This window comes from Schistocerca nitens, chromosome 7 (genome assembly GCF_023898315.1).
Source record: "Schistocerca nitens isolate TAMUIC-IGC-003100 chromosome 7, iqSchNite1.1, whole genome shotgun sequence".
Taxonomy (NCBI): domain Eukaryota; kingdom Metazoa; phylum Arthropoda; class Insecta; order Orthoptera; family Acrididae; genus Schistocerca; species Schistocerca nitens.
This window is the reverse complement of record NC_064620.1, coordinates 229,833,783-229,851,874: the sequence shown is the minus strand read 5'-3', so window position 1 is coordinate 229,851,874 and position 18,092 is coordinate 229,833,783. Positions and strand designations below refer to the sequence as shown.

The window sequence follows — 18,092 nt, the reverse complement described above, 5'->3', positions numbered from 1 at the left end:
CAGACTCAGCATACAGCAAAGTCAAAACAACCTTTGGTGACATTAAAAGCAACAGTGGTAACATTAAGAGTGCAACGGGAATTCCACTGTTAAATGCAGAAGAGAGAGCAGATAGGTGGAAAGAATACGTTGAAAGCCTCTATGAGGGTGAAGATTTGTCTGATGTGATAGAAGAAGAAACAGGAGTCGATTTAGAAGAGATAGGGGATCCAGTATTAGAATCGGAATTTAAAATAGCTTTGGAGGACTTACGGTCAAATAAGGCAGAAGGGATAGATAACATTCCATCAGAATTTCTAAAATCATTGGGGGAAGTGGCAACAAAACGACTATTCACGTTGGTGTGTAGAACATATGAGTCTGGCGACATAGCATCTGACTTTCGGAAAAGCATCATCCACACAATTCCGAAGACGGCAAGAGCTGACAAGTGCGAGAATTATCGTACAATCAGCTTAACAGCTCATGCATCGAAGCTGCTTACAAGAATAATATACAGAAGAATGGAAAAGAAAATTGAGAGTGCGCTAGGTGACGATCAGTTTGGCTTTAGGAAAAGTAAAGGGACGAGAGAGGCAATTCTGACGTTACGACTAATAATGGAAGCAAGGCTAAAGAAAAATCAAGACACTTTCATAGGATTTGTCGACCTGGAAAAAGCGTTCGACAATATAAAATGGTGCAAGCTGTTCGAGATTCTGAAAAAAGTAGGGGTAAGCTGTAGGGAGAGACGGGTCATATACAATATGTACAACAACCAAGAGGGAATAATAAGAGTGGACGACCAAGAACGAAGTGCTCGTATTAAGAAGGGTGTAAGACAAGGCTGTAGCCTTTCGCCCCTACTCTTCAATCTGTACATCGAGGAAGCAATGATGGAAATAAAAGAAAGGTTCAGGAGTGGAATTAAAATACAAGGTGAAAGGATATCAATGATACGATTCGCTGATGACATTGCTATCCTGAGTGAAAGTGAAGAAGAATTAAATGATCTGCTGAACGGAATGAACAGTCTAATGAGTACACAGTATGGTTTGAGAGTAAATCGGAGAAAGACGAAGGTAATGAGAAGTAATAGAAATGAGAACAGCGAGAAACTTAACATCAGGATTGATGGTCACGAAGTCAATGAAGTTAAGTAATTCTGCTACCTAGGCAGTACAATAACCAATGACGGACGGAGCAAGGAGGACATCAAAAGCAGACTCGCTATGGCAAAAAAGGCATTTCTGGCCAAGAGAAATCTACTAATATCAAATACCGGCCTTAATTTGAGGAAGAAATTTCTGAGGATGTACGTCTGGAGTACAGCATTGTGTGGTAGTGAAACATGGACTGTGGGAAAACCGGAACAGAAGAGAATCGAAGCATTTCAGATGTGGTGCTATAGACGAATGTTGAAAATTAGGTGGACTGATAAGGTAAGGAATGAGGAGGTTCTACGCAGAATCGGAGAGGAAAGGAATATGAGGAAAACACTGATAAGGAGAAGGGTCAGGATGATAGGACATCTGCTAAGACATGAGGGAATGACTTCCATGGTACTAGAGGGAGCTGTAGAGGGCAAAAACTGTAGAGGAAGACAGAGATTGGAATACGTCAAGCAGATAATTGAGGACGTAGGTTGCAAGTGCTACTCTGAGATGAAGAGAGTAGCACAGGAAAAGAATTCGGGGCGGGCCGCATCAAACCAGTCAGTAGACTGATGACCAAAAAAAAGTCAGTCCAGTTCAGCAGACTACCAGATTCATAACTTCCATGCGCGCACCGTGGTGCTTGATTTGAGCAAGATCGCAGGTACGTGGATACGTGGGCTCATTTTATGTTGGTACATGTAGCGAATTCTGGCTAGGTAAGAGTTACTCCTTCTCATCCCGCGCCAATTCTATGGGCAATAAGGGTGATCAGAAGCAGTCTGAAAAGCTTGTAAGGGTGATGCAGGGTACGTTGCGCAGAGAAACTGTTAAAAAAGTAACCAATCAGGCCGTTGCGCGGAAATTCAAGCGGCCCGCCACATACAATAGTTTCTGTTGTTCTCATAGCGTAGATGATAGCGCACGAAATTACTCAGCCCTTGGCTCGGGTTCTATCCCTGATACCATCGCATGTCCAATCTTTGAATCGCTCCCTTGTTGAGTTTTAGGAAACCAAACGAAGAACGCGTTTGGCAACACCGTCCCAAGCGGGCCGCGTGAAATTACGTACGCAACGGCCTGACTGGATAACTTAAATGCTAGTTAACTCGGGAACTGTGCAACGTATCGAATTATTTTATTAACAATTATTTCTCAACACAACCTACCCTGAAAAACCTTTACAAGTTTTTCACACTGTTTCTGACCACCCTGTATACGAATAATGATTCACTTATACACCATATGTTTTTTAATTATTCCAGGCGTCCCTATGTCACACTTTTATGTTTTCCCTTTTCACCCGCATCCTCAGCCGCATCGGTGCTAGGGCTGTCTTACCACTACAGTAATTTTTTCCAGATAGCAAGTGGTGTGTATTCACCAAAAGAAAAGCACATTTCAAAGCTAGTTCGCTTATCGCTTTCTACAGTTGCCTTCCAGGCTGTTTAGCAGTATACCCGCATTACAGCACTGCTGTGCGGCTTGCGGAACGTTGTCTTGAAGGGGTAATATGCTTCTGCACTGAGAAACAAAATTAAAGAATCACTTTTTCGAAAACTCGTAATTGTCTCCCATTGCGTTGCATAACTTTGAAATTTCGCTCAGAGGTGCCTAAAATCTTCCTCTGTGATGGTGCAGAAGCGTGCCACCCTGCGACGTCACCCTCGGGCTCAGCGACGCTTCAAATAGCAAGGAGTCGACACATGCGGGATAAAAGGCGAGAGCTGAGAAGTTTATTTGAGTCGTAACCGCAACACTCAGCGTTGAAATCACACTGTTTTCTTATGGGTGGCACACCGACGTCCAGAATCGACACGGGAAGGCCTCACGGGGCCCTTACGTTAGCACATTGATTCTCCAACATTTCACGATCTAAAACAGCAGTCCGCAGTGCGATTAGGAACATGAGATTGTTCTTGACATCTGGCTTCTTTTGCCACCCCATAGGAATTTCAGCCTCCCTCTGTGGACATTACGGGGCTGCAACCCCCCGTGATGGCACCCCTTTGGAATGTGGTGTGATACCAAGTTTTGATGTGCCATAAGGGGCACCATTGAAAATAGTTCCATGAAATCTGAACGTGATCCGAAGCAGAAAAGTGTTTTTATGGTTTTTTTATTCCTCCTCTTTCGCGCCTTTGGAGTGACATCATCGCCTGCCCCTCTCCCCTCCACCCCCCATTTGGCATTTCAATCTTACTCTAACGACATCGTGGGGCTGCAACAACATTGACTCACTCCTTTAGAGCGTAGGTGACAGCACTTTCTGCTGTGCCATATAGGATGCGACCACTAGGGACAGTTGAAAACCATACGACGAAATTTTAACGTGATCCGAAGCAGAAAAGTGTTTCTATGTTTTTTTATACCTCCTTTTTCGCGCCCTCCTTTGGAGTGATCACGGGAGAGTTCGACATAGGCACAAGCGAGATTAAAACGTGTTCCTCTGAGACCAACCAGTTCGGCAACACCCTCGTGCCACCCACGCACCTTTCTTGAACACGTTAAACGTGTGCCTGTCAGAAACTTCAAGACCTACTCAGCGCTGCGGTTGCTCTAGTACCAGAACGTAGGTCATCTCCACCTAATGGTGTCTAAGGGGTTGCCTAACCCTCAGGCCCTACAGCAACGTCGCTGCCTGTACAGACGTCGAAATTTCTGACAAGTACACGTTTTACGTGTTCAAGAAAGGTGCGTGGGTGGCACCGAGGGTGTTGCCGAACTGAGTGGTCTCAGAGGAACACGTTTTAATCTCGCTTGTGCCTATGTCGAACTCTCCCGTGATCACTCCAAAGGAGGGCGCGAAAAAGGAGGTATAAAAAAACATAGAAACACTTTTCTGCTTCGGATCACGTTAAAATTTCGTCGTATGGTTTTCAACTGTCCCTAGTGGTCGCATCCTATATGGCACAGCAGAAAGTGCTGTCACCTACGCTCCAAAGGAGTGAGTCAATGTTGTTGCAGCCCCACGATGTCGTTAGAGTAAGATTGAAATGCCAAATGGGGGGAGGAGGGGAGAGGGGCAGGCGAGGATGTCAGTAGTGGCCAGATTTGGCAAGAACGTCGTCCTGTTACTCTTCGCACTGCGAATTGTCGCTTTCGACCACGAAATGTGCGAGAATCAACGCGCCAAGGGAAGATGTGTTTCCCCGCTTACGTGATTCACATTAAGGCTGCACAAACTGATTCGCACATTCACTTGCACTTAGTTACTTACAATGTGAACGATTCATACTTTATATATGTCTGCTATTGATTTCCTCACTGACTCAGACGACACAACAAATGAAAATTATATTATCCAGCAGGTTAACCAATAGTAGCAGTCTGAAATTGAAACTGTTATGTATATTTTGTCTTTTCATCTAAATGCTTTAGACGCCGTTACGTAAGGATCAAGTATTTAGTTAATATTCTTTATTCTCTTCTACACAAAATATATTAACATGTCAGAAAGTTGCTTATCATAAAAGTCATAAATTAGGGGTTCGGGTAAATTTTCGTATTTCAAAAGTTGCTTTGGATCATAAAATGAAACTGATATCGTCGTTAAGTATTATCATTACAAAATGTTGCACAAAGTTTCACAACTATAGGGTCGTTAGAACTGCCTTTAATAATTCATAGCAACATATAAGGTGTACAACTTTGCTTTCGCCGTTTTTTCCTCAACATTTGAGGCTTTAATGAAAAAAATTGGTTACACATGTATCACTCAAAGTATTTTCCATCGCTGGCCACTAATTTCTCCCACCTTTCGGGCAGTGTACGAATCCCGCGTCGGAATAATTATTCATCTTTTGAAGCGATCCACGAATCAACACAATTTTTGACTTCTTCATGAGATCGGAAGTGTTGGTCAGCCAGGCCATGCGCCATTGATCTAAACAGGTGATAGTCAGAGGGAGCAATGTCTGTAGAATACGGCGGGCGGGGTAGGACTTCCGATTTTAACGTTCCAAGTACGTTTTGACCTCTTTTGCAAGGTGGGGTCGACCGTTGTCGTGCTGCAAAATCACTTTATCGTGCCTCTCGCTGGATTGCGGCCGTTTGTCTTTTAATGCTCTGTTCAAACTCATTAATTGCGTTCGATAACGATAATCTGTGATAGTTTCACTTGGTTTTAACACCTCATAGTTCACTTCGCCGAGCTGGTCCCACCAAACGCAGAGCATGATCTTGAAGCCGTGAATATTCGATTTGGCCGTCGACATGGAAGCATGGCCGGGATATCCCCATGATTTTTTGCGTTTAGGGTTATTGTAATGAACCAATTTTTCGTCCCCGGTCACAATGCGATGCAGAAATCCCTTCCGTTGATGCCTCTGAAGCAACTGTTCACAAACACACAAACGCCGTTCAACGTCTCTTGGTTTCAGCTCACACGGCACCCAAGTTCCTTCTTTCTGAATCATGCCGATACTCTTGAGACGTTTTGAAATGGCTTGCTGTGTCACTCCCACTAATCGTGCCAATTGTTCTTGAGTTTGACGCGAGTCTTAACTCAGAAATGTCTCCAACTCTGCATCTTCGAAAACATTCTCTCTCCCACCACTTTGCCGGTCTACCGTTCTTGAAGCGTTGAAACCACTCACGACACGTTCTTTCACGAATAGCGTCCTTACCATACGTACTTGAGAGCATTCGATGAGATTCAGCCGCTGTTTTCTTCATATTGAAACAGAACTGTAACACCTCCCGTAAATGACGAGAAGTAGGCTCGTAATCACATTTTCAATCAAGAACAACTTTATGACGCAGACACAAATCGACTAATGTTTGAATGAGATTATGTTGACCGAGGTCCAAGCTAACTGCCTTACGTCTGCGATATGTTTCTTTCGACCGCTCCTTACCGTTGTCACCACTTATCAGCAAACGGCGGAAGCCAAGTTGTACACCTTGTAGATAATATTCACTCTCGGTTTAGTGCATATACGCGGCTCGGCTCTAAGAGCGGGCCGAATCGCTTGTAACACACTGCATGTTACTCTGAACACACAAAGGCATTCTCTGGTCTCCCGACTCGTTCGGTCTGGCAAGCTTATGATGGATTCCCTACCGGTGACGTACAATGCCACGCCTCAAATCTGTCACGACATCAGTGGTGCCTAGGCCTTAAGAACATTTATCACTACTATCACGATTACACATAATTTGATAAGAATTTCATTAAATTCAATGAGTTCATCAGGGTGTTAATGTATGTGTATCCAGCAGTGTAATTATAAAGAGTGACTTTGACATTTATAGCGAAAACTGCCACAAGTAAAAGTATACGTTCCGGAAGCAAGAGCATTCCTGTAAACAAGGGTGTGCAGAAGACTTGCGAAAATGCGGTCGCGTCCTGGCACTGCCGTCAGTCTCAAGTATGGTCCTAGTTAGTGCAAATCTGCCTGACATGTAAACTTTTCGACTAAGTTTCCCATCTAATCAGTTGCAGGTTTACTCATGACCCACGGTACGGAAACGTGGTGAATGATTGGCATGCCACCAGCAGATTTCGCTGCTGGTGTAAGACATGTAATGCGCCAGTATGGTCCAAAGTCTGTTGGTCGATCAGGCCCCGTGCCTTAGCCTGCAAGATCACCTGACCTCAACTGTATGGATTTTTCTCTATTGGGTCATCGCAAATGCGAAGTGTACAGAACTTCTGTTAATATAACTTAGGGACCGGAGAAGTGAGTTGTACAGTCAAGGTTTACCAGAGGGGGTTTGAAAGAATTCCCATCTAGCTGGAGAGACCAGCTCAGTGTAGCACCCAAATGCGAGGACAACCCGTGGAACACCTCCTTTAACAGGTACGTGTGCGCAGTAAGTTGTAACGTGTAACGTGCTGAAGTAAGACTGTATTCCTGTTAAGCTAGACAATAGGTGAAATTTGTGCCCAAATAGAAGGAGACCTGATTAAAAAGTTTACATTTAAAATATAGGGTGGTTAAAATTAAACAATCGCTACTCGAGAGGGCTCACCATGAAAAACGAATAATCCTACGACAATGAAAATTTATGTAAACATTCGTAAGGACATACGAATGAGGAATAACAAATAAATCGGTAAAATAAACATTTCAGTTTCCACGTGAGAGGAAAACATTTGTTAATTGCGTGCCAAGATGACGACCCAGGTTAGAAACGTTGTTCAGTGAGACGACCATTTGCGCCCAGGACAGCATCGAACCGCACTAGAGATTGCTCTACTGCCGGCCGAAATAACTCAGGTGGGATGTTGGCTACCTCCCTCGCTACACTCACCTTAAACTTCCAGCGTGTGTTAATGTCCCGTTGGCAAACCCTGTCCTGCACGTAAGCCCACAGCCAGAAATCACACGGGTTCAAATGTGGCGATGCTGGAGACCACGCAGCTTGGAACAATAAGCCACTGATTCGGTTTTCTTCAAATGTATTATGAAGTAATAGAGTGACCTCCCGAGTGATGTGAGGTGGAGCTCCGTCGTGCATCAAAATAGTTGAGTCCAAAGCACATCTCTCCCGTGGAGCAGGGATCAGACGTTAGCGAAGCAGATCAGCCCTTCGTGCTGCATGTCCGTGATCCTTGGGGGGTCAGAGTTCCTCAAAGAAAAATAGAGCAATCGTGAACTATGCCGCGAATCCCAGCACAGAGTGACGTGTTCACTATGCACGGAAACTTCGAGAACGTTCGTTGGCAGTGATGATCCCCAAATGCGACAACTGTGGGTGTTCACTGACCCAGTCAGTGTAAATGCACACTAATACTTGTGTTTCAACAGTACGTCGCCGTAACACTGCCGGCTCCTAACGGCAATTCATGACACTAACAATGCAAATCCTTCAGTGCACAGCCTCAACATCGTTCCTACGAAGTTCAGTTCCCATATGGTAAATAATTTTCCGTCTACTCTAGCTCAATAAGCACCCTGTGCAATTGTACCAGGGTAACTTCAAAAGAAATGCACACTATTTTTTTTAAATCCATCTTTTATTCTACATGCTTGAAAGTTTTACAGTGTGTAGATACATCCTTTAGGAACAATATTTGCATTTCTCCACATAATTTCCATCCCTCTCAACTGTCTTACGCCATCTTGGAACCAGTGCCTGTATACCCGCACGGTAAAATTCTGGACCAACCTGTTGGAGCCACTGTTTGGCAGCGTGCACAAGGGAGTCGTCATCTTCAAACCTTGTTCCACGAAGAGAGGCTTTCAATTTCCCAAAGAGATGAGATTCACATGGAGCCAGGTCAGGACTGTAAGGCGTGTGTTTCAGTGTTGTCCATCCGAGTTTTGTAATCTCTTCCATTGTTTTTTGACTGACATGTGGCCGTGCATTGTCGTGCAACAGCAAAACATCCTGCTTTTGCCGATGTCGTCGAACACGACTCAGTCGAGCTTGAAGTTTCTTCAGTGTAGTCACATATGCATCAGAATTTATGGTGGTTCCACTTGGCATGATGTCCACAAGCAAGAGTCGTTCGGAATCGAAAAACACCGTAGCCATAACTTTTCCAGTAGAAGGTGTGGTTGTGATATTTTTTTTCTTGGGTGAATTTGCATGATGCCACTCCATAGATTGTCTCTTCGTCTCTGGTGAAAAATGATGGAATCATGTTTCATCACCTGTCACAATTCTTCCAAGAAATTCATCTTCACCATTCTCGTGCTGTTCCAAAAGTTCTCTGCATGCCGTTTTCCTTGTTTCTTTGTGAGCCACTGTCAAATCCTAGGAACCCACCTGGCACAAGCCTTTTTTAACGCCAACACTTTCAGTATTCTGCAAACACTTCCTTCCCCTATCCCAACGTAACGTGACAGTTCGTTCATTGTGATGCATCTGTCAGCAGTCACCAATTCGTTAACTCTCTGCACATTGTCTGGAGTGTGTGCAGTACGAGGCCTGCCGCTGCGAGGACAATCCTAAATATTGCCGTGCCCGCTTTCATCACGTAACCTGCTTGCCCACCGATTAAGTGTACTGAGATCGACAGCAGCATCTCCATACACCTTTTTCAACCTCTTGTGGATGTTTCCCACTGTCTCGTTTTCACAGCACAGGAATTCTATGACAGCACGTTGCTTCTGACGAACGTCAAGACATGCCGTGACGGCGCCACTCACGGGAACAGGTGGAAACAAGCGGGAAGGATGTATCTACGAACTGTAAAACTTTCACACATGCACAATGAAAACTGTATTTTTACAAAAATAGTGTGCATTTCTTTTGGAGTGACCCTCGTACATTTGTACTAAGTAGGACAGTATTTTGTACTGAAGTTGGTAGCTTGAAGAGCCGGCCGATTGACGCGTAACATGCTGTATCTTAATCTACGCGTGCAAAAGCATTCTCTGGCCTCGTAACTTTTGAGTCTGGTAAGCTTCTTGTAGATACCCTAATGGTGATGTATATTGCTACGCATCAAGTCCATCGCTACAGCATTGGTGCCTAGACCTTAACAAAAATTAATCACTACTATTTTGATTACTTGTGGTGTGTGTTACAGGCAGGGCGTGGTGCGCGCCGACAAGAAGTTCTGCCAGACGACGCGCCACTGCCGCGAGTCCTGCTGGAGAGTCTCCAAGCCCATCTGCGGCTCCGACGGAAAGATCTACAGCAACTCCTGCCGCATGAAGGCCAAGAACTGCGGGTGAGTACCCGCTCTCTCATTAGAGTATGTACACGGAATGAGCTGTGCCCGTTTATCGAGGTCCCCCCCTGACTTTCACCCTTAAGGAATATCTTTGGTAGCTGATCGCCACAGACAGAAATGAGCGCTGCGACATCGTACTCCATCTTCACTGTGCAACGGAATTAAACGATCACTTTTTTAGAACACCATAATTGTCTCCTATTGCGACGCACAAGTTTTAAATTTGGCTCAAAGGTGTCTACAACCTTCTTCTGTAACGGCGCAAAAGCGTGGCGCCCTGCAACGTCAACCTCGATCTCGAGGACGCTTCAAAAAGCAAGAAGCTCAGTTCATGTGTCGTGTAAAATGGTTTAATGATGTCATCTGGGCACCAAATCTCACCAAAATTCTGCCGAACGCCTCCTAGGCGTGTCACACAGTGGGGAGGTCGGCACGCACCCTCTTATCAACATTCTTCTTTTGACGCCTCTGCAATGGATGTCAGAACTGCCTCACCAAGCGTTGAAATCACGTAGTTTTCTCATGGGTGGCCGAGGAAAACATTTCGGACACGCCCCCATTCAAAATCGACACGAGAGGGCCTCAGGAGGAGGCATAAAGGGTGTCAATGAAACTACCCTGCCTAGGAACGTTGATTCGCACATAATTCGCGGTCGAAAATGGCAGTTCGCAGTGGGATGAACGGCAGGACAGCGTTCTTGACGGCCACTGACACCGTTGACAACCCCGGACGTTCCAACCCTTGTCTAAGGATACTGCGAGGCTGTATCCCCACTGAACATAGTCGCGCCTCTTCGGTGTGCAGTGCGATCACAATTTTGGCTCTCGGTTAGAGGCTGGAACACTAGGACCGTTCACAACCAGTCGACGAAGCTTGAACGTGATCCCTACGATCAAAAGGTGCTTACACATTTTTAGTCCTTCTGCTTCGTGCCCTCCTGTGAAGTGATTATCGGAAGGACAGGGGTGGGGTTGCAACATTGACACTTATATGAATAAAACGGGAGAGGTTCCCACTAAGATCCCCCAGTTGCACAACACTCTCGATGGCATCCGCCCACCTTTATTGATAATTTTAAAAATGTATCTGTGCTGAGATAACCTGTGTAGTAGTCCTAGGCGCCTGCAGGCTGGCAATTCCTCGACACCCTTCCGATCTCGAATTCCTGTGCTAGCAGGCTGGCAATCCCTCGACACCCTTCCAATCCCAAATGCCTGCTAGCAGGCTGGCAATCCCTCGACACCCTTCTGATCCCAGATGCACTGCTAGCAGGCGCCTAGGACTACTACATAGGTTGTCTCAGTACAGGTACATTTTTAAAATTCTCGGTGAAGGTGGGAGAGCGCCACTGAAAGTGTTGCAGCTCTGGGGGATCTTGGAGGGACCTTTGCCGTTTTATTCCATGTTGCTCCCCTCCCCCCACCCCCCACCCTCCCGCCTCCTTCACAGTGATCACACTACAGCAGGGTGCAAGATAGGAGGGCTGAAAACGCATAAGCACCCTTTGATGCTACGTACCACTAGTGGTTCCATCCTGCATACCAGAGCGAAAATTGCTGTCTCACTACACTCCAAGAGAGTCACATCATGTCCAGTGGGGATACGTCCTCACAGTATCCTTAGACAATGGTTGAAACGTCCGGGGTTGTCAGCAGTGTCACTGGTCAACAACGTCGTCCTGCTGCTCATCCACAGCGAACTGTCGTTTCCGACCGCGAAATGTATGCGAATCAACGCTACAAGGACAGTGGTAGTTTCATTGGCACCCTTTATGCCACTTCCTGAAGCCTTTTCATGTCCATTTTGAGCGGGGGGGGGGGGGTGTCTGAAATGTTTTCCTTGGTCATCCGTCGGAAAGCTGCGTGATTTCAATGCTTGGTGTGGCAGTTCTGACATCTACCGCAGAGGCGTCAAAAGAAATGGTAGAATTTTGATAAGAGAGGGAGTGACGACTTTCCCATTGTGTGACACGCCCACGCTAGCCGTCGGCACAATTGCGGTGAATTTTGATGCCAACACGGCTCCGTTAACCCGTCTCAGACGACACATGAATTTCTGAGCTGCGGACTTTTGTTTTCGCACTTGTCGACATGTTACTGTTGGAAGCGTTACGGAGGAAGTTTGGAAGCACCTTTGAGCCAAATTTAAAACTTCTGCATCGTAATCGAAGACAATTACGGCTTTCCGAATAAGTGATCCTTTAATTCTGTTGCGTGGTGTTTACACAGGGTATCCCAGGAGAAATGGTCAATATTAAAGTTATGATAGGAACGAACATTTGAAGCAAAACACTTCATATGATAATATGCCCTACTCTGAATGGTTTCTGAGACAGAATACATTTAATGTTTCTTGTTATTTATTTTCTGTATTACTCAACACAGTTTCAAGTTTAGATATGTACACCAGTTAGTAACCATTACAGAGTGCATTTAACAAAGAATCAATTGAAAAATTTGTACTTTTAACACCCCCATCTCTAAGCATTATCGTACATGTCACATTAAATCCGTTGTCCAGTTCACAATAAAAGTTCGAACATCCCACAGTCAATTTCACGGCATTTGTGCACTGTTAGGGAGAAGACGTTGTGTTGCTTGTCTGAGTGCCCCTGCCAGTTCCCTAATGAAGCAGCAGAGTCTATGATGCGACCAAGCAGTTCATCTCGTGTGCTCACCTTTCGTTTCTACGTCTCGGGCTTCTTCCTATCCCATAAACGAGAATCTAATGGTGTAAGGTCTTGTGATCTTTGTTGCCAGGTAATTGTACTCGGGCTAAATCACATAGGGGTTGAATTCTAGGTCCAGTCCTATTTCTCATAAATGTTTTCTATCTCGGAATGGTGCATTTGTCCATCTGAATTTTTTTGCTTCAAATGATTGTTCCTGTCATATACCTGGATATCGGCCTTTCCTCCTGAAAATCGTTTATAAACCTTTACTTCATTTGTATTTCGTACATTGTAAAACTGTTTGTTGGTGTCATCCTCCAATCTGAGAAAATTGCAGCACATACTTAGCAAAAGAAGGATGCTGTGCGAACACTGATAACTGAGTTCATCCTCTGTATGTGTCTATAGAACTCTACCCTTCTTTTCCTGTCTGTCTGTACAGTTCTTTTGTTGCACTCTTTTTCCAGATCCCCTCATTCTGAACTGTCCCAGCGATTCTGTACTTAATTTCCATTGCGTGTTTGTCTGTGGATTATGTGACGATGGACTGTGTTTCTCCATACGATTTGTACTCCTGTTCTGGCTGAGATTTATAGTGGTGTCTCTAGAGCTTCTTTGGCTTCTGTTCTGTTATTTGTTATAACAGCTATCACCAATACAGATCATTCACTTTTTATATTGACTATTCTTTTCTTTTACTTTAATAATTTGTGCTCCATTAATAATAATTTATGAGCAGCAACTAGATCTGTTGCTTGTTATACAAGACGGTAAAACCAGTGTACAATATCTGCCATAAGCAATAGGATACATATTTTATTTTCAAGTTTTTTTTTTTTTTTTTTAGAGTTTGTACACAATTTGTAAGTCATTTGCTACAGTCATACATTTAATTTGTTGGAGTAACATATTTCATCAATATGGTTCACTTAAGTACTATTTTTCTATAAATGTTTCATTTATATTAAACCTACTTAATAAAGTATAAAATTTGGTAAATCTATTGTGTCTAGAAATTCTGCCTACTCGATTCGCTAGACAATCAATCAAACCATTCGCATTAATGAGTTTTATTACAAAACTTCCTGGCAGATTAAAACTGTGTGCCAGACCGAGACTCGAACTCGGGACCTTTGCCTTTCGCGGGCAAGTGCTCTACCAATTGAGCTACCCAAGCACGACTGACACCCCGTCCCCACAGCTTCACTTCTGCCAGTACCTCGTTTACTACCTTCCAAACTTTACGGAAGCTCTCCTGCGACCGTTGCAGAACTAGAGAAAATCTGAAAGAAAAGATATATCGGAGACATGGCTTAGCCACAGCCTAGGGGATGTTTCCAGAATGAGGTTTTCACTCTGCAGCAGAGTGTGTGCTGATATGAAACTTGAAACGTCCCCTTAGAAAAATTATACAAGACTGTGCTTAAACTGACACACAATATTTTTAGCGCAACGCAATCTGACTTTCAATAGTCCCTACAAAAGAATGGCCCTGACTAACATTAACCTATACCTTTCACAAATCACTTACCTCACAAAAATCTTCGTTACTCGAACTACTGCAATACAGCGAGCACCACTACTGCCAGCTAAATAAAAGATTCAAACTACGGAAGGCACTAACTACTGATAGGCATAGTTAGCAAATGAAAGATTTTAGTAGAGAACAATGTACGAGGGCTATTCCGAAAGTAAGGTCCGATCGGTCACGAAATGGAAACGACTATGAAAATCCGATAAAGCTTTGCACAGATGTGTTGGGTAGTGTCTCTAGTATAACCCCAGTTAGCATCACGTCGCTCTTCTCATTTCTGAGCTCGCAGTGAGTGCGTAAAGATGTCTAGAAAATAGTGTCTGCCGCCAAGTACGGGGGCCTGGTGAGAAATTTCCCCTGAAGCTATGCAGCTAACATTACATAACTGTCGTGCTGTTTCGTCTTCAAGACAATTCTCAGCCGCATTCTGCAGGGGCAATGAAGATGCTGCTGCATCGTTTTCAAATGGAAATGTGAGATTACCCACAATACAGCCCGTAATTGTCTCCCTCTGAGTTTCAGCTCAGGTCACATGAACCGCTGGTTATGAAGACAACATTTCGGCACAAGACAACGAGCCGTAGGCCAGCGTAGAGAATTGGCGGAGAGCACTGGCGGCTGCCTTCTATAGCGAGGGTATGGGAAAGTTGGTACAACGCTACGATACACGTCTAAGTCGGGTCGGCGACTATGGAGATAAGTAGCTGCAAGGTGTATCTAACTGTTGCAAATAAAACATTTTTGATTTTTACCGTGGTTTCCATTTCGCGACCTATCGGACCTTACTTTCGGAATAGCCCTCGTATTTACCTTAATAGTGTTGAAAAATCGTAATATACATAGCAGTTCATGACATCCAGTCTTACAAATTTCAAAACTCCGCCATTTCTCTCCCCACATCCACCACTGCTGGCGGCTCACCTCCAACTGCGCAACGCTACGCGCTGTTAACATCCAGCTGCCCAACGCTACAATGGCAGAAAACAATGCAAACTAGCCACAGACTGCACACAGCACAGCCAGTGATTTTCATACAGAGCGCTACTTGGCGTTACCAATAAGAAAACCTAAACAGCCTACTTACAAACTTCCTGGCAGATTAAAACTGTGTGCCGGACCGAGACTCGAATTCGGGACCTTTGCCTTGTGCGGGCAAGTGCTCTACCATCTGAGGTACCCAAGCACGACTCACGCCCCGTCCTCACAGCTTCACTTCTGCCAGTACCTCGTCTCCTACCTTCCTGGCAGAAGTGAAGCTGTGAGGACGGGGCGTGAGTCGTACTTGGGTAGCTCAGATGGTAGAGCACTTGCCCGCACAAGGCAAAGGTCCCGAATTCGAGTCTCGGTCCGGCACACAGTTTTAATCTGCCAGGAAGGTTCATATCAGCGCACACTCCGCTGCAGAGTGAAAATCTCATTCCAGTTTTATTACAGTAAGACAAATGTAAATACTTAACTTTTTACACAGATGAGTCGCATGCAAAGGCCGACATACAAAATAATCAGTCTTCTTCAGAATAGTCAAACACAATTCTGTGTTACATAGAGGTTCCTAACGAAGCGGCTAACGTTGACGCTGCTATCCAAGTGGGCTCCACCAGTCGGCCGCGGCGCTTATGCCCCCTTCACCAAGGGGCCGCTGCTGTCGCTTTGTCGTCCTGGAAGGGGGTCGGTCAGTGTGCGATTATCTGACTTGTTCTCACAGCCTTCTCTTCCCTGTCGTTCCCGACTGGCATTCCAGCGCTGACTTTACGCTGTAACAAAATCTATGTAGAAATAATTGCAGATGTGTAGTGTCACGGAAGGGGGTGGTGGTTGGGGAGTAGGGAGTGGCACAGCTTCGGCAACTCTGCCAGGAGGGAAGCTCACCCACGACGGCTCTGGTTGGAATATCCTGAAACTGTTTTCTCAGTTGTGTGTGCATGAGTGTGATCGTACACATTGTATACAGTATGTAGCACGTATGAGGTATGCTCGTAGTATCCTTGTGGAGGGGGCGGCAGCTGCTGCGTGCTGACGCTGTACGTGTCCTCTGGTCCACAGGAAGCACGTGTTCGAGGTGCCGATGGCGTTCTGCGTGGCGAGCGACCGGCTTGCCTCGCCGTCCTCGGCCAAGGACTGCCCGCTGTCGTGCCAGGGGCAGCCGCTCAAGCCCACCTGCGGCTCCGACGGCGCCGTCTACCGCAGCGACTGCGAACTGCGCATGCTCAACTGCGGGTGCGTAGCGTTCAGTCTCAGCCGTACCGACAGGTAACCCTCTCTGACAACCAACTGCACATGCCACCCACTACCTGGCTGAACACTATCTGTTCCCTCCTAGCTCCCACTTCCGGATCCGTACAGTAAACACACGGGACAAAAAAATTACTAAACACCGATTCTAACCTTGACAGTGGCCCCCGTTTGCCGAGGAAGAGAGATTATACGTTTCTTCAGGTATTATTACTTTATTTTATTTGCTGCTATTTAGACATGTCCCACCACCTAATTACACTACTGGCCATTAAAATTGCTACACCAAGAAGAAATGCAGATGATAAACGGGTATTCATTGGACAAATAATACTAGAACTGATATGTGATAACATTTTCACGCAATTTGGGTCCATAGATCCTGAAAAATCAGTATCCAGAACAACCACCTCTGGCCGTAATAACGGCCGTGATACGCCTGCGCATTGAGTCAAACAGAGCTTGGATGGCGTGTACAGGTACATCTGCCCATGCAGCTTCAACACGACACCACAGTTCATCAAGAGTAGTGACTGGCATATTGTGACGAGCTAGTTCCTCGACCACCATTGACCAGACGTTTTCAATTGGTGAGAGGTCTGGAGAATGTGCTGGCCAGGACAGCAGTCGAACATTTTCTGTATCCAGAAAGGCCCGTACAGGAACTGTAACACGCGGTCGTGCATTATCCTGCTGAAATGTAGGGTTTCGCAGGGATCGAATGAAGGGCAGAGCCACGGGTCGTAACACATCTGAAATGTAACGTCCACTGTTCAAAGTGCCGTCAATGCGAACAAGAGGTGACCGAGACGTGTAACCAATGGCACCCCATACCATCACGCCGGGTGATACGCCAGTATGGCAATGACGAATACACGCTTCCAATGTGCGTTCAGCACGATGTCGCCAAACACGGATGCGACCATCACGATGCTGTAAACAGAACCTTGATTCGTCCAAAAAAAAAATGACGTATTGCCATTCGTGCACCCAGGTTCGTCGTTGAGTACACCATCGCAGGCGCACCTGTCTGTGATGCAGCGTCAAGGGTAACCGCAGCCATGGTCTCCGAGCTGATAGTCCATGCTGCTACAAACGCCGTCGAACTGTTCGTGCAGATGGTTGTTGTCTTGCAAACGTCCCCATCTGTTGAGGGATCGAGACGTGGCTGCACGATCCGTTACAGCCATGCTGATAAGATGCCTGCCATCTAGACTGCTAGTGATACGACGCCGTTGGGATCCAGCACGCCGTTCCATGTTACCCTCCTGAACCCACCGATTCCATATTCTGCTAACAGTCATTGGATCTCGACCAGAGCGAACAGCAATGTCGTGATACGATAAACCGCAATCGCGATAGGATACAATCCGACCTTTATCAAAGTCGGAAACGTGATGGTACGCATTTCTCCTCCTTACACGAGGCATCACAACAACGTTTGACCAGGCAACGCCGGTCAACTGCTGTTTGTGTATGAGAAATCAGTTGGAAACTTTCCTCATGTCAGCACGTTGTAGGTGTCGCCACCGGCGTCAACCTTGTGTGGATGCTCTGAAAAGCTAATCATTTGCATGTGACAGCAACTTTTTCCAGTCGGTTAAATTTCGCGTCTGTAGAACGTCATCTTCGTGGTGTAGCAATTTTAATGGCCAGTAGTGTACTAAAACTGGTCACGTTTCCCACAATATTAAATTGTACACACACCTAACATGAAGCTTATTTGATTTCTTATTATCTTGATTACTTTAACAATGTTGCAGCTTTAAACACTCGTAAGCTTAAAACAAATTAGGAAACGGAAATGCTTAAAATTAACAATTTATTTATTAAGATGATAGGAGCAAAGGAAGCTAGGTAAGAGTTTAGATTTATATAATGCCACCATC

The 18,092-nt window shown here is 45.4% G+C and overlaps 1 protein-coding gene across 2 annotated transcripts in view; it reads left to right on the top strand.

Annotated features, from left to right (window-relative positions):
• LOC126195291 (agrin) overlaps window positions 1–18,092 on the top strand; it is a 296,118-nt gene that overhangs the window by 255,372 nt on the left and 22,654 nt on the right. Inside the window, exons 5-6 of one of the 2 annotated variants that reach the window (XM_049933840.1) lie at window positions 9,619–9,762; window positions 16,015–16,192. In XM_049933840.1, coding sequence (XP_049789797.1) covers window positions 9,619–9,762; window positions 16,015–16,192 — 322 coding nt within the window. The remainder of the gene's footprint in view (window positions 1–9,618; window positions 9,763–16,014; window positions 16,193–18,092) is intronic. The other variant, XM_049933839.1, reaches the window with a different exon arrangement.